The 25,066-nt window shown below is 39.8% G+C and overlaps 1 protein-coding gene across 5 annotated transcripts in view; it reads right to left on the reverse strand.

The window, feature by feature from the left end:
* MTF2 (metal response element binding transcription factor 2) overlaps positions 1-22,891 on the reverse strand; it is a 58,739-nt gene extending 35,848 nt beyond the window's left edge. For 2 of the 5 annotated variants that reach the window (XM_007977941.3, XM_007977940.3), the window contains exon 1: positions 22,570-22,883. Coding sequence is in view for 2 of the 5 variants with exons in the window: in XM_007977939.3 (XP_007976130.2) it covers positions 22,570-22,574 (5 nt within the window). In the remaining 3 variants the exon portion in view is untranslated. Of the gene's footprint in view, positions 1-22,569 lie in introns of all 5 variants that reach the window. The other 3 variants (XM_007977939.3, XM_007977938.3, XM_038003082.2) reach the window with 3 other exon arrangements.
* Between the last annotated feature and the right edge of the window lie 2,175 nt (positions 22,892-25,066).

Raw genomic sequence — 25,066 nt, forward strand, 5'->3', positions numbered from 1 at the left:
CTTCACCAACAGGAAGAATTATCAGTTTTTTGCTTTTTGACAACACATACCCTATTTCTGTCTACATCTCTATTAGTAGTGGTAAAAAAGCATGTTTCTCATAGGTTTGTTAACAATTTTTTTTTTTGAGACAGGGTCTCTCTCTGTCACCCAGGCTGAAGTGCAGTGGTGCAATCATGGGTCACTGCAGCCTCAATCTCCCGGGCTCAAGGGATCCTCCCACTTCAGTCTCCCAAGCAGCTGGGACTATAGGCACACACCATGCCACCATGCCCACCTGATTTTTTTATTATTATTTTTAGCAGGAATGGGAGCAGGTCTCAAACTCCTGAGCTCAAGTAATCCCTCCGTTCTGGCCTCCCAAAGTTCTGGGATTATAAGCATGAGCCACCATGCCCGGCCTATTAACAATTTCTAAGTCTTCTGGAAACTGCAGTTGATGTTCTTTGCCCATTTTTAAATGAAATGTTAATCTTTTCATAATTTTGAAGAGCATCTTATATGTTACAACCCTTTCTTACACATATTACAAACATTTTTCTGAGTTCATATACTAAAGTGCCATGAGAAACAGACTTTTTGATTGGGGGATCAGTACTCCTTCTGAGTACTCAGTTGACTGTGGTCAGTAGCTACAAAGCTATATCCCTCATCTCACCTCATCTCAGATACAAACTGCCTCTCCTGTTTAAGCAGTCAGGGATTGAGGGGAGGGAGAAAGAGGTAGTCATTATACAACGGGCAGTTTAACAAAGTAAAAAGTTTTATGGAGATGGTTCAATGTATTTAATATCACTGAACTGTACACTGAAAATTGGTTAAGATGGGCCAGGCATTGTTGCTCACACCTGTAACTCCAGCTCTTTGGGGGGCCAAGGCAGGAGGGCTGCTTGAGGCCAGGAGTTCAAGACCAGCCTAAGTAACACAAGATTCAGGCTCTAAAAAAAATTAATTTATTTGAAATTAGCCAGATGTAGTGGGATGCGCCTATAGTCCCAGCTACTTAGGAAGCTGAGATGGGAGAACTGCGTGAGCCTGGGAGGTCAAGGCTGCAGTGAGCTGTGACTGCACCACTGCATTCCAGCCTGGGTAACAGGGAGACCCTATCTCAAAAAAAAAAAAAAAAAGGACCAGCCTAAGCAACATGGCAAGACCACATTTCTACTAAAAATTTTTTAAAAATTTGCCAGGCAAGATGGCACATGCCTGCAGGATCACTTAGGCTCAGGAGTTCAAGACTGCAGTGAGCTAGAATCACATCACTGCACTCCAGCCTGGGCAATAGAGACCTTATCGCCTTAAAAAAAAAAAAAAAAAGGTTAAGATCGTAAATTTTGTTATATGTATTTTACCCCAGTAAAAAGATTAGGAGAGAGGGCCCATAGTCACTACCACTGGATCACTGCTAGTGATATATCTTGAAAGAGATTGCCTGGACAAATAAGTTTCTTCCCTTGAGACCAAGTGTTCAAGCCAACAACTCTTGGTTTACTACCCCAGAATAAAAAAGACCTTGATTCAAGAACTTGAAAACTGGATGTTTAATTCAAAACAAGTGTGGCTTAGGGAAAACGGATTAATTCTTCCCAATCTATTCCTCAATTTGCTCTTCTAGTGAACTAAATAAAAAACTATCTGAATTCTTAGGCGCCATCTTTCCCCTGCCCACAATTTCTTCCCTTCCCCAGGAAAAGTAGCAAATATGTGGGTCAATCACACGTAAAGGATATAATATAACCTAAGAAAAGTGCTATTTTTGGTGAAAACTTTCATACAGATATGGTCAAATTCGTGAGGTCAAACAGGGCCAAAGTAAGGCCCAGGTATAAAGGGAGCAACAGGTAATCTGCTTAAGCTTGGCACTGCATTAAAGCTATGAAGAAGGAATTCTCTTTTATCTCTTGAGACAGGTATGTAAAATGAAGCCTGAAACTGGTTGCCTTCTTTCTGGTTGAGGTTTCCCTGAAAGTAGAATGTCAAAGAGAACCAGGATTGAACCTAAAGGACAGAAAACATAAAGCAAGCAGCTTAAAGGCCGGCTCTACTCTACTTCTTAGTTCTAGAAACAATACAAACAGCTGGGTGCTGTGGCTCACGCCTGTAATCCCAGCACTTTGGGAGGCCGAGGCGGGCAGATCATGAGGTCAGGAGATCAAGAACATCCTAGCTAACACACAGTGAAACCCCGTCTCTACTAAAAATACAAAAAACTTAGCCAGGCATGGTGGCTAAGGCACGAGAATGGTGTGAATCCAGGAGGCAGAGCCTGCAATGAGCCAAGATCATGCCACTGCACTCCAGTGTGGGCGACAGACCGAGACTCTGTCTCAAAAAAAAAAAAAAAAAAACAAAAACAAACACATAATGCTACATACACGGCTTTTTAGAAAAATAGCAAACAGTATAGAAAAAAATTAAGGTGAAAATCAATAGTTCCTCACTCCACCACTTCTAATATTCTAGTCTTACTCTCAGAGGCAAGCAGTTTTTTTTTTTTTAACTCTTTCAACAATGTCTTCTGAAGGTACCCTCATATTTACAAATAATGTGTTTATACTTCTCTTTTTAAATTGATCGACTTCAAATCTGACTTCCTGCTATTGAAGTTGACAATTCACATCTTATGCCAACTCCTATTTCCTACCTCCTATCCTCTACAAATCTTATTATTTTCACTAAATCAGTAAGTTTACTTATTGTACAATGCGTAAATATTGGTCACTGCAAAGATAAGTGGTGTACCCTTATTAAATATCCTTTCTTATTTGCTTTCAATTTTTCCCAAAATTGCTTAATATATCCCTTTGTTGCCTCCTGTTTCAAACTGTCAATGATAATTTCAAATCTTTTTTCCACATGTAACTCCTGCTTCTAAAGCCCTCCATGTTCTTGTGCCAATCTAGAATGACTATCCTCTAAGCCTTGCCCTTGTCATCTTGGAAGATCCCCCTTGTCACTCTGCTTTCTAGATCCCATATTCTTTTGCTGTAGCAGTGGCTTACAATAGAAGGCTGTATAAACTTTGTATATCTATTTCAATCCCATCCTCACAATTGACCAATACTTTCCCAGATACAGAATTTAATGTTGAAAATAATCTTCCCTCAGAAGTTTGATAATATTCCTCTACTACACTCAGCATTCGTAATGAAAAATCTGATGCCACTCTGACTTTTACTCCTTTATAGGTTACCATTTTTTCCTCAGAAAGTTTCTAGGATCTCCTTTATCTTTAATGTCTTAAAATTTCATAATGATGTGTCTAGGCATAAGGTCTTCTTTCAATCATCCTGTCCAGTCCTTGGTAAATCCTTTCATTTGTTTTTCTGTTTATCTTAGACTCCCCTTTGATGCAGCAGGCTTTCCTCAACTATTTAGTGGTCCTTAGTTGTCCACTGACAGTTAAGATTGAGGTTATATAAACCTACATGGGATCTCTTTACATGTGATTCAGGATTTGTAGAGAGGTGAGCTTTGCCTTAGTGTGATCAGATAGGGAGGCAACACTTAGACTGATAAACTCTGCCAAAATATGGAGGTCTTTCTTCAGGACCTTATCAATGTAAAAACCCACTCTATATCCTTTACCTGAGGGGCTAGACAACTGGGTATAGGTGGGTAGTGTCCATCTGTTTATGATATAGACAAACATCCCCCCCTTACCATCTGTAAATGTTATCCTCTCATTCCTCATCCTGCTGGAACCCATGGTCAGGGGTTACTACTAGTGGCTCAAAATCAGCAAATACCCTAGTTTTACAACTGGGCAACACTGAGAAGAAACACATTCATTAGAGAACAAAGTTAAAATTTTGAAACCATTACAGTAGGTATTAAGTATCATAAATACTGCAAATAAACTATATTACAAATTACAGACCAACTGACTTGGAATCCCAATTCCTATTTGTAATGGTTCATATGCAAAAATGCAGCCTTCTTATAAACAACCAATATATACACATTTGTCTCCTAACCTACTGACAACTTATATTTGAAAACTGGTATCTCAGTGTATACTCTTAATTAATCAGAACATGTTAACCAACCAAAACATCCATACCTCAAATCATTTTATAATAAGAGTCCAATGAGAGTTAAGGAAAACATGATTATTTTATTTAAATTCAATGGCTCTGGTCATTCAACAAATACACAATGCCTGCTATATACCAGGTACCATGCCAGGTGTTAGAGAGACAAATGTGGAAAGATACAGTACATACCACCAAGGAACATAGCCTTTGTAGAGAAACACGTGTGCATACCAAAAATCTATATGCAGTGTAATTCCTATAATGAATAAACACAAGAAGAATAATATCTAATCTGTCCAGGAGCAAAAGGCAAGGACAGACAAAACTTCGTCAAGACTTAGCTTTTTAACTACAGACTTAAAGGATGAGTAGTAGTTTCAGAGCTGAACCTTAGAGAGGATTTCATAAGCCTGGGGAACATATGTAAAGGCACAAAGTCATGAGACAACACACACTTTTCTAGGAACAAAACTGCAGTATAACTGCAGCTCAAATTAGAGAGAAAGTGGCATAGATAACACTGAACAAACGAAAAAAGACCACGCTATAAGAGTAGAGACATTGCCTCTTTGTCTTATTTACGTTACACATCCTCTGTACCTGGCACACACAGATTCTCAATACTGACTGAATAAACAAACGCTATGCAAAAGAGAGAAAAAGATGGGAACCCAAATAAATCAGCAAAAATCTATTAATAAGAAAAGGGCCAGGCGTGGTGGTTCACGCCTGTAATCCCAGCACTGTGGGAGGCTGAGGTGGGCAGATCATTTAAGGTCAGGAGCTCAAGACCAGCCTGGACAACAAGGTGAAACCCTGTCACTACTAAAAATACAAAAAGTAACTGGGCATGGGGGCGCGCACCTGTAATCCCAGCTACTCAGGAGGCTGAGGCACAAGAATTGCTTGAACCTGCGAGGCGGAGGTTGCAGTAAGCTGAGATCGCACCACTGCACTCCTGCCTGGGCAACAGAGTGAGATTCCATCTCGAAAAAACAGAAAGGAAAAACCTGAAATCAGGCCATGAAGAAACTGGAATTTTAAAACATCCCTGGATAGTAGGGTTTTAAGTAATCTAGTTTACAAACTTTATATTTTCCAAGTTTTTAAAAATAATCATGGCATCACTCTTATAACAACAAATAATTTAAAAGTAAAACAGACAGACATTAAGAATTAACTTTATGTAGTATCGAGAGCAAAGGAGAAATTCAGAACAACTCCCAAGTTTTTAACTTGGGAAATTGGGAGGATGGTATGGGGGAAATTAGGAGGAAAGCAGCAGTGAGTTTAAATCACCTCTTTCATCTAAGAAAGGATGTCTGCTAGGCAAAATATTCACAAAAACTGACAATATACTGATCTATAAAGCAAGTCTGAACAAATTTTAAGCTACAAAATCACACAGCATATATTTTATTACTACAATGCCATTAGATTCCAAAATCAATAAAAAGATAACTTAAATGTTTGGAAACCAAGACCTACACTTTTAGGCCAGGCGCAGTAGCTCAGGCCTGTAATCCCAGCACCTTGGGAGGCCAAGGTGAGCAAATCATTTGAGCTCAGGAGTTCGAGACCAGCCTAGGCAACATGGCAAAACCGCATCTCTACAAAAAAATTAAAAATTAGCCAGGCATGATGGTGCATGTCTGTAGGCCCAGCTACTCAGGAGGCTGAGGCAGGAGGATCAACTGAGCCCAAGAGATTAAGGCTGCAGTGAGACATGATCACACCACTGCACTCCAGCATGGGAAGTTGACTGAGATCCTGTCTCAAAAAAAAAAAAAAAAAACATACACTTTTAAATAATCCATGGGCCAAAGAAGAAATCATGACAGAAATTAGCAAGTATTCGAAGTTGAACAACAAAAAGCACATATTAAAAACTTGTGGGATGCAGCTAAAGCAGTAGTTGGAGATGTAAGTCTCAAAATATATCTAATAGAAAAGAAAAAAAAAGTTAATGAATTGAGTAGCTATCTCATGTTGAAGGGATAAAAAAGAAAATAAGCCCCAAAAAGTATAAAAATAAAAGAACAGAAATTAACACAGGGGAAAAAACAACAACAAAAGCATACGACAGAACAAATGGCAACAAAAGCTGTTCCTCTGAAAAAACTAATAAAATTGGAAAATATTTGGGAAAGACTATTCATGAAGTCTAGGAAGCAGCTGGCAATTAAGATCCACAGCTCAGTAGGACTTTGCTGTATTAAGATAGGAGAGTAAAGATTTACTTGTTCCTTCTTATGACAAAACAAAGAGAAAAGAAAAAATTAAAACACACTCCATCTTCAACCATACATGTTTCACGTTCACGTTACATGTGAAATTCTAAATCACAATATACGAAGACAGAAGGCAGATGGAAGAATGAATGCTTATAAAATAAGGAAGAAAATTAAACATAAGTGTCAGCTGAAAGAACAATGAGGAATAAGAAGCAAATCCATTGCTCTGCAGAACCTCAAAAGACTAAAGAATTGTTGACACAAGACTCAAAAGACAGAGGTCAAGTGGGAGCATTAAGAATGGAGAAATAGACTGGGTGCAGTGGCTCACGCCTGCAATCCCAGCACTTTGGGAGGCCAAAGCAGGCGGATCACAAGGTCAGGAGTTTAAGACCAGCCTGGCCAATATGGTGAAACCCCATCTCACTAAAAATACAATTAGCTGGGTGTGGTGACGTGCACCTGAAGTCCCAGCTACTCAGGAGGCTGAAGCAGAAGAATCGCTTGAACCCGGGAGGTGGATGTTGCACTGAGCTGAGATCACACCACTGCACTCCAGCCTGGGCGACAGAGCAAGACTCCGTCTCAAAAAAAAAGAATGGAGAAATAGGCAGGGTAGCTCACGCCTGTAATCCCAGTCAGTACTTCGGGAGGCCAATGTGGGCGGATCACTTGTGGTCAGGAGTTCAAGACCATCCTGGCCAACATGGTGAAATCCAGTCTCTACTAAAAATACAAAAATTAGCTGGACATAGTGGTGGATTCCTGTAATCCCAGCTACTTGGGAGGCTGAGGCAGGAGAATCGCTTGAACCCAGGAGGCAGAGGTTGCAGTGGGCCAAGATTGCACCATTGCATTCCAGCCTCGGCAACAAGAGCTAAACTCCATCTCAAAAATAAAATACAATTAAAAAGAATGGAGAAATACGTAGAAGTTGGTGTAAAAGGACACTTGGAAGCCAGACGAGGATCACTTGAGGCAAGAAGTTCGCAACCAGCCTGGTAAATAATGAGACCCCACCACTACAAAAAAAATTTTTTTTAATTACTCAGGCATGGTGGCATGCACCTGTAGTCCCAGCTTCCCAGCTACTCAGAACACTTACGTGGGAGGATCACTTGAGCCCAGGAGTTTGAGGTGGCAGTGAGCTATAATCACAGTGAGCTATATAATTCAGCCACTCCATTCCAGCCTGGATAATAGAGCAAGACCACATCTCAAAAAAAAAAAAAAAGACACTTGGAATCCCCCAAGTCACATCTCCTACCCTGTACATCCGATCAGAATATGGAACGTTTATTCTTTCAAGGAATTGAATCAAGGGAAATACAAGGCACAGAGAGGGGAATAGGTAAGGCGCCAGCTGAAAATAGAGGTAAATTTTCTCTATAAATATATTCAAGCCAATAAATGAAAAAGAAAATGAATGTTTTAAATCACCATTTTGCAACATCTAATGAATAAACAGATCTATGCACTGAGCATGAGTAGCTGCTAAGACCACGGCAAGAGAAACATTACATGTTTTCTGACGGGACAACACACAGCACATGTGAAATAGTCTTGCCCACTCCACCCCCCAAAAAGCAAACCTGAACCTAGTAAGCCTCTAGATCTAGACATCAATTTACAGTAAATGCTGAGAAACATGTTCAACTACACAATGGGGATGCAACAGCAAAATACAGGTTAGGAAATGTACATGACAAATGACCTCGTTTCTCCCACAAATAAACTGCACAGAAAAAAAGAGGCAAGATCTAAGATAGAACCTGTAATTGAAAAAAATCTTAAAACATGTATTTTAAAACCAGTAAAATAAATTATAATCTTCAAAATGCACATCTGAATAATAAAACTACAAAGAAAAAATAATCACCATAAAAGTCAGGATGGAGATTATCTGGGAGATGAAAGGGTTGCAATGTGGGTTTCTGCATTAGCTGGCAACGTTCCATTTTTGACCCTGGGGTGATTACAAAAGTTTTCACCTTATATAACAAAGATAGAAAATAAGAGAAAACAGATTAAGAAAATCAGAGGATCAAGCAGAAATAACCACACGTGAAAACAGAAAAACAGTGGAGAAAAAATTATCAAAGTAGAAGAAAACATCCCAGTACTGAAAAGTAACCAGATTGAAAAGGCCACAAGTGTCCAGCAAACTGAATAAAAAAGACTTGTTCCAAGAAAAACAAGGATAAAGATCCTACACTGAGAAAGAGATAAAAGGGCAACTAACAAGAGACTGAGAATAATAATCATTATAGCAATATTACAAGTCAGAGGACAGTGAAGTATTCACTTAAAAATCTGAGTGAAAAATAAATTCTGGGTGAAAATCAACTTTATAACCAGCCAAATTATCGATCAAGAGACTAAAAAGAGTAAGTAAAGCTGGGCAACAGTGGCACACTTCTGTAGTCCCAGCTACTCCAGAGGCTGAGGCAGGAGGATTGCTTGAGCCTAGTTCAGGGCTGTAGTGTACTGATCATGACTGTGAATAGCCACTACACTCCACCCTGGGCAACACAGAGAGACCCTAACTCTAAAATGCATTTTTAAAAAAAGAGAGAGAGTGTGTGTGTGTGAGTGAAAATTAGAACATTTTCAGCCATATAGTCTTTAAGGATTTATCCCCCAAGCACACTTTATTTGAGCTTAATAAAGCTAAACAGAGGGAGTAAACCAAATAAAAGGCAGGCATGGAATGCAAGATATGTCACACAGAAGAGAAGAGAAAGGAATTCCCAGGATAATGGTAAAGGAAAACCCCAACAACTCCCATGCAGCAGGCCTAGAGAACCAGTCCAAATTAAAGCAGAACTCCAGAAGAGCTCAAGGAGGGTATCTCTAAGAAAAATAAACGGCACTGATAAATTATATAACAGATTGACATTGTGGAAAAGTGCACTGTGAGACATTTTGTGGAACAACTGAAGATACATGAAGATTTTAACATTCAAAGAAAACTAGGCAAACTTTGTTTTGTAATGAGGCAATTTTTAAACATAGTTGTATAAGAAAAAAATGTAAATCTAGAAATAACAGCTAACAAGTGTTTGACACTATTCTAAATTCTTTTTTTTTTTTTTTTTTTTTTTTTTTTTGAGAGTCTCGCTCTGTCATCCAGACTGGAGTACAGTGGCATGATGTTGGCTCCAGACTGGAGTGCAGTGGCATAATGCTGGCTCACTGCAACCTCTGCTTTCCGGGTTCAAGGAATTATCCTGCCTCAGTCTCCCGAGCAGCTGGGATTACAGGCGTGTGCCACCACACCCAGCTAATTTTTTGTATTTTTGGTAGAGACGGGGTTTCATCATGTAAGCCAGGATGATCTCGATCTCCTGACCTCGTGATTTGCCCGCCTTGGCCTCCCAAAGTGCTGGGATTACAGGTGTGAGCCACCACTTCTGGCCTCTAAATTCTTTACAAGCATTAACTAACCCTCACCACTACTTTGTGGTACCATATTCTATGTGGTTCTTCACATGTAAACAATTTTTATATACTCACAAATGAAAACAGTTTAAAATGTTTTATATAACTATATTGAAAGAATGAGAGGAGCAATGAATTTCTTTCTCATCTGACATTGTTTATAGAGAAAGTTTTCTCTATAACATTATGTTTCATCTAACATGTTATACAGAATATATTTATAGAGAAAGCTTACCCCCTTACTCCTCTCCTCATTCATTCTCATCTAATATTATAAAACAATATAAAATTGATGAATCTAAATGCAGTGCGATTTTATTTAGAGATATAAAGAATTAGCTAACAGTTAAAAGTTATTGCCTCTAGGAGTGGGAAGGGGTGGAGGAAACAGACAAGAAACTACATTGTTTTGGTAAAAAGCCTTTTAATTTCAAAATTATCTGATGTTTTAAACTCTTAGCAAGTAGCTTGCCATTGAATATTCCAAATTTACTTTTTAAAAGATAGAAAATGATAAAAGCAGTGAAGACAAACCCTTGGTAACATCAACATCCATGGCAGTGCTTCAAAAGGATATTCTCTGAAATACTAGTTCTAAAGAACATTAATAGTTGGTATGTGAAAAAACTGTTTCAATAACCAATTAATATCCTCAGAGATCTGAGAAAACATTGCATCCATGAAATAATGACCTCTGAGAAACAGAATTACAGCCAAAATAAAAATTTCAAGAGAAAAAAAATCAACGATAGGTAATAAGAGAAAATAGATTAAGACAACCAGAGGCTCAATCTAAGACATCCAATGTATGAAAACAGAAAAAAGGTGGGGAAAAATTATCAAAGAAAAAGTAGAAGAAAACATCCCAGTAACCAGGCAAACTGTGGGGCTTTTCACAAAAGGACTTCTTGGAGATTTTAATATGTTAAGAAATACTCTATAGTTTTCTCTGACATGAGACAACAGAAACTCCACACCCCCTTTCCTTAAAACAGCTCAAGAAACAACTGTTTAAAACAGTGGTTCTCAACTCAAGTCCATAAACCAGTACTGATCTACAGCAAAGTAAGAAAAGCAAGAACAATGTATTTAGTATTTAAGTTAGTTGACTTAAAAGACCACTCTGTATTTTGAGGGCATATCCTTCCTATATTCTTAAACGTAAGTATCTTTTATGCAGTAATGGCAGTCACAGTTTAAAACATTCTTTTTTTTTTCCTCTCTCTCTTCTTTTTGGGACGGAGCCGCCCAGGCTGCAGTGCAGTGGCCGGATCTCAGCTCACTGCAAGCTCCGCCTCCCGGGTTTACGCCATTCTCCTGCCTCAGCCTCCGGAGTAGCTGGGACTACAGGCGACTGCCACCTCGCCCGGCTAGTTTTTTGTATTTTTTTAGTAGAGACGGGGTTTCACCGTGTTACCCAGGATGGTCTCGATCTCCCAACCTCGTGATCCGCCCGTCTCGGCCTCCCAAAGTGCTGGGATTACAGGTTAAAACATTCTTACTTTCTAAAATGAAACGTTGGCAATCTTGTCAGTACACTATCTCCACCCCACCAAAGAGTTAATGGTTCATGAAAGGTAAGTACAGGAATCTCTGGAAAACTCTTATTTGAAAGATGGACAAACAACTCCAGAGGGGCTAAGCACAGTGGCTGTCGCCTATAATCCCAGCACTTTGGGAGGTTGAAGTGGGAGGACTGCTTGAGGCCAGAAGTTTGAGAACTAGTCTAGGTCACATGCAAGATCTTGTATTGCCAAGTTTTAAAAATGTTTTAAATACAAAATTAAAAATGCTTTTTTATAAAAGAATCCCGAGGAAAAGAAGTCACCAGAGAAATATAAAGATAACCCAGAGAGTAAAATATTACCAAAAAAATGAGAAAATACAACTAAGTAGTAGTATACCAGATGTACCAGATTAAGTAAAATGAGTAATAAAAACTCTTTATTGAATATAACAATTCAAATGTCACATATGAGTACTGACTTCAAACGCCAGACTGCATGGGGTTTAGAAGTGAGGTCTAATAGGCTGAGTTTAGCTTATTCTAAAAGTTCAGCTCCTCAAAAAGGTCAAAAAAGTTTTAGGGGCAAAAATAACATAACCAAGAATATTCACATTCCAACAATCCTACTCTCTTTCTTTCATAAACTGATGATTAAACCTGAATCTTCTGTGTAAAAGATATATTAAAAGTACAATCAGTCAGGCGCGGTGGCTCATGTCTCTAATCCCAGCACTTTGGGAGGCCAAGGCAGGCAGATCACCTTAGGTCAGGAGTTTGAGACCTGCCTGGTCAGCATAGAGAAATCCCCATCTCTACTAAAAATACAAAAATTGGCCAGCCACGGTGGCTCATGCGTGTAATCCCAACACTTTGGGAGGCCAAGGCGGGCAGATCACCTGAGGTCAGGAGTTCGAGACCCACCTGGCCAGCATGGAGAAACCCCCATCTCTACTAAAAATACAAAAATTGGCCAGGTATGGTGGCTCACACCTATAATCCCAGCACTTTGGGAGGCCGAGGCGGGAGGATCACGAGGTCAGGAGATGGAGACCATTCTGGCTAACACGGTGAAACCCCATCTCTACTAAAAACACAAAAAATTAGCCAGGTGTGGTGGCAGGCGACTGTAGTCCCAGCTACTCGGGAGGCTGAGGCAAGAGTATGGCGTGAACCCGGGAGGCAGAGCTTGCAGTGAGCCAAGATCATGCCATCGCACTCCAGCCTGGGGGACAGAGCAAAACTCTATCTTGAAAAAAAAAATTAGGCAGGCGTGGTGGTGCACATCTGTGATCCCAGCTACTCTGGAGGCTAAGGCAGGAGAATCACTTGAACCCGGGAGGCGCAGGTTGCAGTAAGCCAAGATCGCGCCACTGCACTCCAGCCTGGGTGATACAGTGAGACTCTATCTTTAAAAATTAAAAAAAAAGGTACAATCAAGCTATTAATACTTTGGAGGCCAAGACAGGAATATCGCTTGAGGCTAGGAGTTCAAGACCAGCCTGGGCAACATAACAAGACCCCCACACACACACACAATCTCTAAAACAATGAAAAAATTAAGCCAGGCATAGTGGTGAGAGCGTGCAGTCCCAACTACTTGGGAGGCTGAAGTGTGACAACAGCCTGGGCCCAGGAGTACAAAAGCTACAGTGATACAGTGAACTATGAGAGCTGTGATTGCATCACTGCACTCGAGAGGCTCCATCTCTCTCTCTTTTTTTTTTAAGGCAGAATCAATTTCTAGAAATTTACAGTCTAATAACTCCATGTAAACAAGTGGAACGTGCATTTTGAATTACAATTGAAAATAAACATTTTGCTCATCACTGGAACTCTAAAACTTTTCAAGGTATGGCATAAAGTAGGGACTTAAAAATCTCTCTTGAATAAACTAATCGAAGTCCATATTTATCAATACACATACTAGTAAGTAAATCCTCCATTTATCAAGCAAGTATCACTATCCTATAAAAGCACATATTCTATTACACAGAGCCCCAAATTTATTTATGTATTTATCTAGAATTAAAAAGCCAAAAAAGCCTTACAAATTGTACTTAATTTCACCTCATTTGAAAATTGCAACTAAAAGCAGAGGCAAATTCTCCTCCCCAACCTCAAGTTCAGCCTGAGCCCCCTAGAATTAAAAATAGCTTAACCACCTAACAGGTCAGACAATGAACAGAGGTGTTTACAATTTCAGTGAGTGTAGCTTTAGTACTCTTCATGAAATTACAGAAAATATTTTTTAAATATCTTAAAATGTATGATAAAAAGTCAGTTTTATAGAACACCTTTGTATGTGTTTCTACCAAAAGCATGTATTTCTGTGATCACAAAAATACTTTTATAAACTATAAAAAATACAGATCTTAAGTTTTTTTAAAAAAACTGTAAATGAGGTCGGGCATGGTGGCTCATGCCTGTAATCCCAGCACTCCACACTGGTAGGCCAAGGCAGGCACATCGCTTGAGGTCAGGAGTTCCATACCAGCCTGGCCAATGTGGTGAAACCCCATCTCTACCAAAAAACACAAAAATTAGCCAGGCACGTTGGCACACAGCTGTAATCCCAGCTACTTGAGTGGCTGAGACACGAGAACTGCTTGAACCCAGGAGGCAGAGGTTGCAGTGAGCTGAGATCGCACCACTGCATTCCCGCCTGGGCAAGAAAGTGAGATTCCATTTCAAAAAAAAAATTATAAATGACACTGTCAAATATATCAAGTATTTTGAAATGGCAAATACCAAACATTTAGAAACAGTCATAGATTTCAAAAATATACCTGATTTCTTTTAAAGCCAATATGACAATCGGTAAAATCTTTACATCACAATATCCAAAGCCATCTAAATTATTTGTGTAAAAGGAATCCTTGATATTATCTCACATATACAATGAATAACAAAGAAAGGTTAACTACAGACTTAAAACACCAAAACCAACAAGGCCAATAATACACATAAAAAACACAGAAAAATGTGAATTAAGTACAGGTATATACATTTATGTTCGAGTCCAGAATTTATAAAGTTGATTACACTACACAAAATGAGCCTCCACTAACAATTCAGTCAAGGATGAACTGGAAAGTTCAGCGTTTTCATTATAATCCTGCAGACTCTGGTCCTAAGACCAAGGAGAAAGAAATAATAGCACTGAGGGGCTCTTGCTGCAGGCCACTAACTGTACCCTAGAGTTTTAAAAGTTCCAACTACTACAAAGGAAAGTATGAACTGGATCTTTGGTAGGTAGTAGAGTACATGGATCACAAGAGCTTGAAAATATCTTCATCTTACTATACCGTTTAACTTTCTCAAAAGCATTCATATCTAATTTTCTCCTCCCAATAATGCCATAAAATAGGAAGGGAAGACTACTGTTTAACAAATGAAAAATGTGGAACTCAGAAGTAAAATTACTTCCTTAAAGTTGTAAAGAAAGATAGGTAATGCTTGGCTCTACTATGGTAAACCCCAGTTAAGTGATACTATTTCTGAGACAAAGTTATTCTAGATATTTGTCACTTTTGGGTCCCAATTACGAACCAAGGCCACATACTGTGGGGAAGGCCAAGAATATTTTCAGACTTAGCAAATGGTGAAATCAGGCCATTCACTGCCATTATCCAGCCTCTTGTCCACAGTATATTTTGCCACTAAGGCCTTTTTATAGGTCTAACTGAAGTCATCCACCAGTGATGAAATGATGCATTTCTACAGATGGTTCAACTTGGTTGTTAAGTGTACTCAGATACCAATACAAGTTGAGCATCCCTATTCTAAAAGTCCAAAATCTGAAATGCTTCAAAATCTGAAACTTTCTAAGCATCGACCCCATGTGAAAAATTCCACATCTGACCTCGTGATGGGTTGTAGTCAAAACACAAGTGGTACAACACAGTTTATTCAGTGTCCCCAAGGAAAAAACAAGCTTTAGACTAGGCATACAACGTGTATATGAAACATAAATTAATTTTCTGTTTAAACTTGGGTCTCATCCCCAAGACATCTCATTTGTATACGCAAATTTCCAAAATCTGAAAAAGTCTAAAATCCAAAACCCTTCTGGTCCCAAGCATTTCAAATAAGGGATATTCAACCTGTAGCTGTCTGTCCAATTTTGACACAAGAAAAAGTTCAAAGACAGCTGACTGTAGTATATATTTTCAAAGCTCTGTATTTAAGAGTCTCATATAGACAAATACAAAAGGACTTTATAAATAGTTCTTCAAACACCAACAGAACTGGGAAACTAACATAATTACTAGGCTGATAATGCTACAAGTCAAATACAATATATTTGTTTTCTTCTCCCATAGGAATATGTCTTTGCATCTCAAGATTCACCTGGAGCTGTCTATCGATTATTCACAAACCAAGATCTTTCCCACCCAAGGCATTCATACATATTGTACCTACTACCAAAATTGCCCTTCTTCCTCATCTTTTTTCTTTTTTTTGAGACAGAGTCTCACTCTGTCACCCAGGCTAGAGTGCAGTGGTGCAATCTCGGCTCACTGCAGCCTCCGCCTCCTGGGTTCAAGTGAACCTCAGCCTCCTCAGTAGCTGGGATTACAGACATGCACCACCACACCTGGCTAATTTGTTTGTATTTTTAGTAGAGACAGGGTTTCATCATGTTGGCCCAGCTGGTCTCAAACTCCTGGCCTCAAGCGATCTGCCCACCTTAGCCTCTCAAAGTGCTAGGATTGCAGGTGTAAGCCAATGAGCCCGGCCCCCTCCTTCATTATTTACATAGCTGATCCTTCCTTCTAAGCATAGTCATGTGCTACACAGTAACATTTTGGTCAACCACAGATTACATATACAACAATGGTCCCATAAGATTATAATGAAGCTGAAAAATTTCTATTACTCAGTGACTTTGTAACCACTGTAATGCAATGCTTTACAATGTGTTTGCAGTGACATTGGTATAAAACAAACCTACTGCACTGCCAGTAGCATAAAGTCTTGCACATATACTCATTAGGTACAATACACAATACTAATAACAAACGACTATGTTACTAGTTTATGTATATGCTATTTAGTTGTCCCTTGGTATCCACAAGGCACTGGTCACAGAACCTCCTGAGGATACCAAAATCCACAGATACTCAAGTTTTGCAGTATGACCCAAAGAACCTATGGACGCTAAAAGTTGGCCCTGGCTAGGCCCAGTGACTCATGCCTGTAATCCCAGCACCTAAGGAGGCCAAGGCAGGAGGATTGTTTGAGGCCAGGAGTCCAAGACTAGCATGGGCAACATACCAAGACCCCGTTGCTACAGAATATTTTAAAAATCAGCCAGGTGTGGTTGCAGGCACCTGTAGTCCTAGCTACGCAGGAGGCTGAGGTGAAAGGATCACTTGAGCCTGGAAGTGTGAGGGTACAGTGAGCTATGATCATGCCACTGCACTCCAGGCTGGGCAAGAGAGAGACCCTGTCTCTTTTAATGAAGAAAAAAACAATAGGGTGTGGTGGCTCACCCCTATAATCCCAGCACTTTGGGAGGCCAAGGCAGGCGGATCACGAGGTCAGGAGATGGAGACCATCCTGGCCAACACGGTGAAACCCCATCTCTACTAAAAAATACAAAAAAAATTAGCCGGGCATGGTGTCGGGCACCTGTAGTCCCAGCTACTCGGGAGACTGAGGCAGGAGAATGGCACGAACCCGGGAGGCAGAGCTTGCAGTGAGCTGAGATGGCACCATTGCCTGGACTCCATCTCAAAAAAAAAAAGGAAAAAAAGAAAAAAGAAAGGTAATGTCATTAGGATCCATAACTATATTATAATGACAATGCTTTGAAATTTTAAAAGTATTTTTAGTACTAGATAAGTGCTTCACAAACTATCCTTCTATCTCCCTGATTATGGGAGAATTCTTTACCTGCTATCAAAAAATCCTCAGAAATGAGAATCAATAGAGGGGTTCAAGTACCGATAAGAACTTTAAATTAAATGAGGACAGGAGAAAGTGATGCTTTATCTTATCAAGGAAAATGGTTTACTTTGTTTCTATATGTTCAAAGTATTTCTTTTAATACTTACATTTTTAGAGACAGGGCCTTGCTTTGTCACCCAGGCTGGACTGCAGCAGTGGCACATCATAGCTCTCATAGTTCACTGCAGTCTCAAACTCCTGGGCTCAAGCAATCCTCCTACCCAATCCTCCTGCCTCAGCCTCCTAAGTAGCTGGGACTACCGTGCCTGGCTCAGGAATAAATTTAACAGAAGAAATTCAAGAATTGTACAATGAAAACTACATAATGTCAGAGAAAGAAATTACATAACATCTATGTAACTGGAAAGGCATCCCATGTTCATAGATGTTAATAATATTAAAATGACAAGTCTTCCCAAATCAATCTATAGATTCAATACAATACCTACCAAAATCCCAGCTGCGTTTTTTGCACAGACTCACAGATTAATCCTAAAATTTACATGGAAAAGTGAAAGGAGCCCAGAATAGCCAAATTGTTTTTAAAAAAGAAAAAACTTGAGGACTCACATGTCCCAATTTCAAAACTTACTATGAAGTAATGGTAATTAAAATGTTATGGTACAGTCCTAAGTACAAACACATAAATCAATGGAATAAAACTGTGATCCAGGAACAAACCTTTACATGGATGGTTAATTTATTTTTGACAAGATTGTCAAACACAAGTCAATGATGAAAGAATTAGTTTTTTTTAACAAATGGTACTAGAAAACTGGTATCCACATGCAAAACACTGAAGTTGGACCCCTACCTCACACCATATATAAAAAATTAACTCAAAATAGATGACAGACACTAAATGTAAAAGCGAAAACTATAAAGCTCTTTAGATATGGCATCAAAAGCATAAGCAAAAAAAAAAAGGAATAAATTGAACTTTAGCAAAATCAAAAACATTTGTGCTTAAAAGGACACCATCAAGAAAGTGAAGAGACAGTCCACAGGATGGAAAAAAAAAGTCTGCAAATCATATCTGATAAAAGACTTGTATCCAAAATACGTGAAAAACTCCTACAACTCAAGAATAAAAAAGACAGCCTCATTTTTTAAATGAGTAAAAGACTTAAATAGACAGTTCTCCAAAGGTATACAAATGGCCAACAAGTACATGATCCTCAATATAATTAGCCATAGGTGAAATGCAAATCAAAACCACAATGAAATACCAATTCAAACCTAGAATGGTTATAATCAAAAGACAGACTATAACAAGTATCAGTGAGGATGTGGATAAACTGGTGAGATAATCACTCACCAGATAATTGCTTGTGAGATTGCAGAATGGTGCAGTCTCTTTGAAAAACAGTTTGGCAGTTCCTCAAAACATTAATCCGAGTTACCATCTGACCCAGCAATTTCACTCCTAGATATGTGTACCCAAGAGAAACAAAAACATGTTCACCCAAACCTTATACATGAATGATCACTGAAGCATTACTTATAAAAGTCAAAATGTGGGAACAACCCAAATGTCCATCAACTGATGAGTAGACAAACAAAAAAGGTATATTCATATAATGAAATGTTATTTGGTCCTAAAAATATATGAAGTGACTATAAATGCTACAACATGGCTGTACCTTGAAAACATTAATGATATAGTTTGCATTTTGTGTTCCTGCCCAATCTCCTGTCAAACTGTAATCCCCAACATTGGAGGAAGGCCCTGGTGGGAAATGACTGGATCATGCAGGCAGATTTTCCCCCCTGCTGTTCTCATGATGCTGAGTTCTCTGGTTGTTTAAAAGTGTGTGGCACTGCCCCCATCTAATCCTCCTGCTCTGGCCACTTCAAGAGGGCCACTCCGAGGGGAAGTTTCCTGAGGCCTCCCCAGTCATGCTTCCTGTATAGCCTGTGGAACCGCAAGCCAGTCAAAATTATTTTCTTTATAAATTACCCAGTCTCAGGTATTTCTTCATAGCAGTGCAAGAATGGACTAACACAGTTATGCTAAGTGAAGGAAGCCAGACATAAAAGGCCACATATTGTACTACTCCATTTATATGAAATGTCCAGAACAGGCAAATCTATAGACACAGAAAGTAAATTAGTGGTTGCCAGAAGACAGGGGAGGGGTGAAGGGGAGTGACTGTTAATGGATTAAGATTTTCTTTTTGGGGTGATGAAAATGTTCTGAAATTAGGTAGTGGTGATGGTTGCACATGTGAGTATACTAAAAAAACCACTCAACTGTACACTTTCAAAGGTTGCATGTCAATTATGTACATACAACTATAGTATATAAATTATATCTCAATAAAACTTATTTTAAAACTGTACAGTTAAGATTTGTGCATTTCAATATACACTTTACCTAAAAATAAAACTTTAAAAAATAGTAAAAACAATGGGCTGGGTGCAGTGGCTCAATCCCAACACTTTGGGAGGCCACAGCAGGAGGATTGCTTGAGGCCAGAAGTTCATGACCAGCCCGGGCAACACAGTAAGATCCCGTCTCTACAAAAAAAACTAAAAATTTGCCAGGTGTGGTGGTGTGCACCTGTAGTCCTAACTACTTGGCAGGCTAAGGCAGGAGGATCACTTTGGCCCAGGAGTTTGAGGCTGCAGTGACTTATGATAGCACTACTTCACTCCAGCCTGGGTGACAGAGGAAGACCCTGTCTCTTTTTACAAAAAAAAAAAAAAAAAAAAAGGATACATAAAAGTTCATTATTCTATTCTGCTCACTTTGTATTATGTTTGAAATATTCCTTAAGTTTTTTTTACCTAAGTGTAAAAACAAAGTAATTTTTTTAAACAACAAAACATTCCTAATATCCATCTTTTGTTGTTTTTTGACACAAGAATCAGAATCTTATATTTTAAAGACTAGAGAGGTCACTATCTTTCATTACTCTATTGCAATGTTATACGAAAACAGAAATATGACAGAAGACATGGTATACGGTAAAAATGAATACTTCATCTTAAATGTACAAAAAGAATCTGAACTTCCTCAGTTCTACGGCAGTTCCTCATCCTTGGATTCCTGTGGTTTCCATGGTTAATGAAGGTAACAATTCCTCAATACATGGATGCAATAACCGCTAATACTGTGCTGTCCATTACAATAGCACTGCTACATATGGCCATTTAAATTTTAGTTTTAATGAATTAAATTATAAATTCAGTTCTTAGTCTCCCTAGTTAACATTTCTAGTGTTCAATACCCACATGTGGCTACTGGCTACTGTACTGGATACAGCAGATATAGAACACTGCCATCACTGGAGAAATTTCTACTAGATAGCACTCTAATACCTAAGAAATATCCACAGGGAAACTTTTACATTCCAGTTTAGGATTGTTATACTGGATTTCACAGCAATAAACAAATTTTCCTGAAGAACAGGGAAAACAAAGTACAAACATATTAGCCATCAAAGATCGTTCATGAAAGTGTAGACTAACTAAAACAGCAGTTAAGTTTTACTTTCAGAACCATCAAGCTACAGATGTTGGTCACGGCAACTCCTCAGTTTCTTCAAGTCAGATGTAAAGATTATACTGAAAAATGATTAAAGCAAATTATCCTTAAAAGATCCCACAAAAAGGAATATTTATAATCCATGAAATCAAAGAGTTAATGACCCACAGTAAAATACACAGAATAAAATGTCTTTCCCAACAGAGCTTTGAGGAAACGGGGATAATTTAAAGAACTATTAAATATAATTGTGTCATCTAGAAAAAAGGCTTAACAAGATGATTTCTGTACAACTAGTTCTAAAACTGTGTGTGCATTTCATCCTGATAGTCACACATTTCCGTTAATACCCACTAACATTATAAATGTAGTATCAGGAAGCAGGTGCGTTCTTAATTCAAATACTTAGAACAGTTTTAGCACTTTAAAAAACTGCAGGTGAACTAATTTTAAAATGTGAATTCAAATACATTTTTATATTTAGGAATCTGAAAAAAACAACAGTCATTTTGTATTCCCTCTCAAGTTATAACTAAACTATCGGGCACTTAAAGCCATCAGTCAAAACAACTCCCTTTAAAGCACTTTCAAACCTTAAAAAGGTTACAATGAATTTAATTACATTTTATCCACATTAACTACTTGTACATTCAACTATCTTTGAAATTTACTGACAAAAAAAAAAAAAAAAAAGGAATTCCCAAGAGAGAATGAAAGCATGGAAATTGAAACCACCTTGTAGGCTAGGTATACAGCAGGGTCACATGGAATCGACCTGAAGGAGAAAGTAACTACTATTACCACCGGAGGTTCTGGAGTCAAATTAAATCAGGTACTATTTACATATTTCTAGCTCTGTACTGACCTCACATGGTGCTTTCCTATGTATTACACACAGGCCTAGCTAGGTTTTCACATTTAAGTTAGTGTTACATAGTTTCTATCTTTAACCAAAGTTAAATGTTTTAAAGAATAGAGTAACATTCCACTAGCCTTTTCCCATTGTTCACAAACCCTTGCTGTTCGTCAGATCACCCCGATAAATCCATCTGTTCTCTCTAATTGCTTCCAAAGAAAAATTCAAGCAACCAAGGACACCAGATTGTAAAACACAGTCAGAGTTAGAGTTCTGGCACTACCGAAATATGTTAACAAATCTTGGCAAATTAGTTAAAATTCCTTAAGCCGTAATTACCTCAGTTGTAAAAATGAATACAATACAAATCTATATTCTAGATGTAGATTGTATGAGTTAGGTTTAATTAGAAGAAAGGCCTCAGATTTTCGGTGAGTTCCAAATATAAGGTACCAGCTCTCCCCCATCTCACTTTCCCTCCCATCTCTTCCCTTTAAGCTTTCAGGTTGTGCTTCCACCTCCACTTCAGTGTGTTCCCCTTATCCTTACCAGCACCTACTCCAATTCCATACAATTTCACCACCCTCCGATTCCAAGCTGCTACTTCCCTTTGCGCACTGCTAAGGTCCCAGGCAGCCCTCCACTCTGCTCCCCACATTTCCCTCAGCCCCCATTTCCCAACGGCTCCTCCTCTCGGCTCCCCACTCCCTCGTCACTAGGTTCATCCTGCCCCTCCAACCGTCTCCCGCCCCCAGGTTCCTTCCTGCCGTCCAAACACAGCTTCCCCGTCTCAACGTTTCATCTTCCTCCAACAGACTCCCCCAACGACCTACTTGCTCCTTTAGTCCCTATTTTCTCCAACACTCAACTGACTACTCCTCTTCATCCATTCTTTTCAATATACACATAAATGCAAAGGCACCCACATACAGGAGCCCCCACCCCCACCTTGGTCCTCCATCTTTCCCTTTTATACATGCTTCCTTTCTTCCTCCTTCTCCCCCACCCCCATCTCCTCCGGAAGAGTCTGTTCCCAGGCCAAGGTCTCTCACCTCATTCGGTCACTTCAGTGGTGCCAACCGCTTCATACAGGAAAAAACAACCAATCCGTCCCCGTGGGCGCTTCCCCTGCGAGTCCGAGCACTTACTGGGCACCTGCCCCACCGCGTACCCGGCACATATGCACGCACAAACCGAGGTCTTTGGAGACGAGGGTTGGGGGTAGAATGAGCTTTCTTACACTGGCCTCAAACACAGCCCACTTCAATACAGCCCCTCGCCATTTTGGTTTCCCGCGGACTGCTGGTGCATTCTGGGAGCGCGGAGCTACTCCGGTGCCGAATGGCAGCTCTCCAAAGCCGCGGGGGGGCAGGCACTGCGCGGCGAGCGCGGAGGAACACCGCGTCCTGCGTCCCCGGCTGGGGTTGAACAAAGAAGGACTCTTTAACGTTGCAGTGAGGCTCAGTCCTTCCGCCGCCGGGGCTAACACAATAGTGAGTGCTGTGCTTCTGATCGTCGGCTGGCTGGGTCTGTTATATTGGAAAGGGTCGCGTGCGACCTTCGGTGTGCGTGGTCGTGACGGTGCTCTGTGCATCTTGCTGGGCCGATTTCTTTTCCCTGGAGAAAATCTTAACTGAAGCACGTTTCCTCTACCTTCATCCTGAGGCCTGCTGTTAGAATTTCCTTCAGCGGGGAGAAGACCCAAGATGTCGAGATTTAATTTTATTCAGCGATTCACTGTCCAGTCCCAAACTCCTTATCAGGAGCTGCTTTTATGAAAGACTTTCAGACGATTTTTTTCCTAGCGATGAAAGGTTGTTTTCTGTTTACCCGCTTTGCAGTCCTTCCTAGTTGTAATGACATCTGAGAATAGTCCCTGCAAAATGGTTTAAGAAAACAATTGTTCTTTTTTTTTTTTTTTTTTTTTTTTGAGACGGAGTCTTGCTCTGTTGCCCGGGCTGGAGTGCAGTGGCCGGATCTCAGCTCACTGCAAGCTCCGCCTCCCGGGTTTACGCCATTCTCCTGCCTCAGCCTCCCAAGTAGCGGGGACTACAGGCGCCCGCCACCTCGCCCGGCTAGTTTTTTGTGTTTTTAGTAGAGACAGGGTTTCACTGTGTTAGCCAGGATGGTCTCGATCTCCTGACCTCGTGATCCGCCCGTCTCGGCCTCCCAAAGTGCTGGGATTACAGGCTTGAGCCACCGCGCCCGGCCAAGAAAACAATTGTTTATTAGTGCAGACCCTTAGCCTGCCCAGATTCTGCTGCCTACAGGGGTCCCAACTGGCAAGCTGTGAGATTGTATGCTTGTCTCTTTAACTTACACCTAGATACAACCCAGCTCCTCTTAGTAGCCACGTGTGGAATCTTTCTTTATAACTTCGTCAAAATATTTTTTAAACCATTTTATATTTTTGTCTCATACTACGTCACAGGGATAGTGGACACCGTATTTTTTCTGTCTCTGAAAAAGTACCTCTTGTGGTCTAAGCTCATTTGGCTCACACTTCAAATGGGGTTTCCCTCAGCCTGTGATCTCAGAATTTGGCAAATAAGCATATTCATTTTACCCAATACCGTTCAATACTTTAAATATTGTGGTCGAACCCTTCCACTCCTCTGCTTCTCCTGAATAATAGTCCTAACCTTTTAAGTCTGTCTTCTTACTGTGCACTCATTGTATCTACTTACCTACTACCTTTCAGGTTTCACTTTATTTCAATTTTGATCATCGTCTCTCATAAATTCGTCTTAAGTGACCTTCATACGTTGGCTGAGGAAAATTTTGACTTAAAAAAAGTAGATGCAGCCGGGCGCGGTGGCTCATGCCTGTAATCCCAGCACTTTGGGAGGCCTAGACGGGCAGATCACCTGAGGTGGGGAATTCGAGACCAACCTGACCAACATGGAGAAACCGTGTCTCTACTAAAAATACAAAATTGGCCAGGTGTGGTGGCACATGCCTGTAATCCCAGCTACTCGGGAGGCTGAGGCAGGAGAATCGCTTGAACCCAGTAGGCGGAGGTTGCGGTGAGCCGAGATCACGCCATTGCACTCCAGCCTAGACAACAAGAGCAAAAACTCCATCTCAAAGAAAAAAAGTAGATGCATTACCATTCAGGAGCATGGCATTAAGGTAAATAAATAAATAAAATATTAAAAAGTAGATGCATTCCAAAAATTAATAAAGATATTGCACAAACAGATGTATTTGCTGTGCAGCTAAGCCTAATCATAGAACACCTGTTTTGGAGAACATTTGGTCTCAGTTTTCCTCAGCTTTCTGTAAAGTGGTCAACAAGCCTCAACTTCAGAATCTTCAGTGATTCAATACTTCAGAGGCATTCATTTCCACCTCAGAAACTCTAATAATTTAGGCTCTTTGGCTACACAAAAGTATTCTAATCCCTTATACATTAGAGAAGTCAATTACGCCTCTATCGAAAAAAAGTTTATTTTTCTGTGCAAACGTGTGAGTGCAAAGGTGTAAGCAAACATTTTAAGGAAACCAAGTGTTCAGAGATTTAAGGACACTCAGGGAGTCACAGTCAAA

Source organism: Chlorocebus sabaeus, chromosome 20 (genome assembly GCF_047675955.1).
Source record: "Chlorocebus sabaeus isolate Y175 chromosome 20, mChlSab1.0.hap1, whole genome shotgun sequence".
In the NCBI taxonomy this organism is placed as follows: domain Eukaryota; kingdom Metazoa; phylum Chordata; class Mammalia; order Primates; family Cercopithecidae; genus Chlorocebus; species Chlorocebus sabaeus.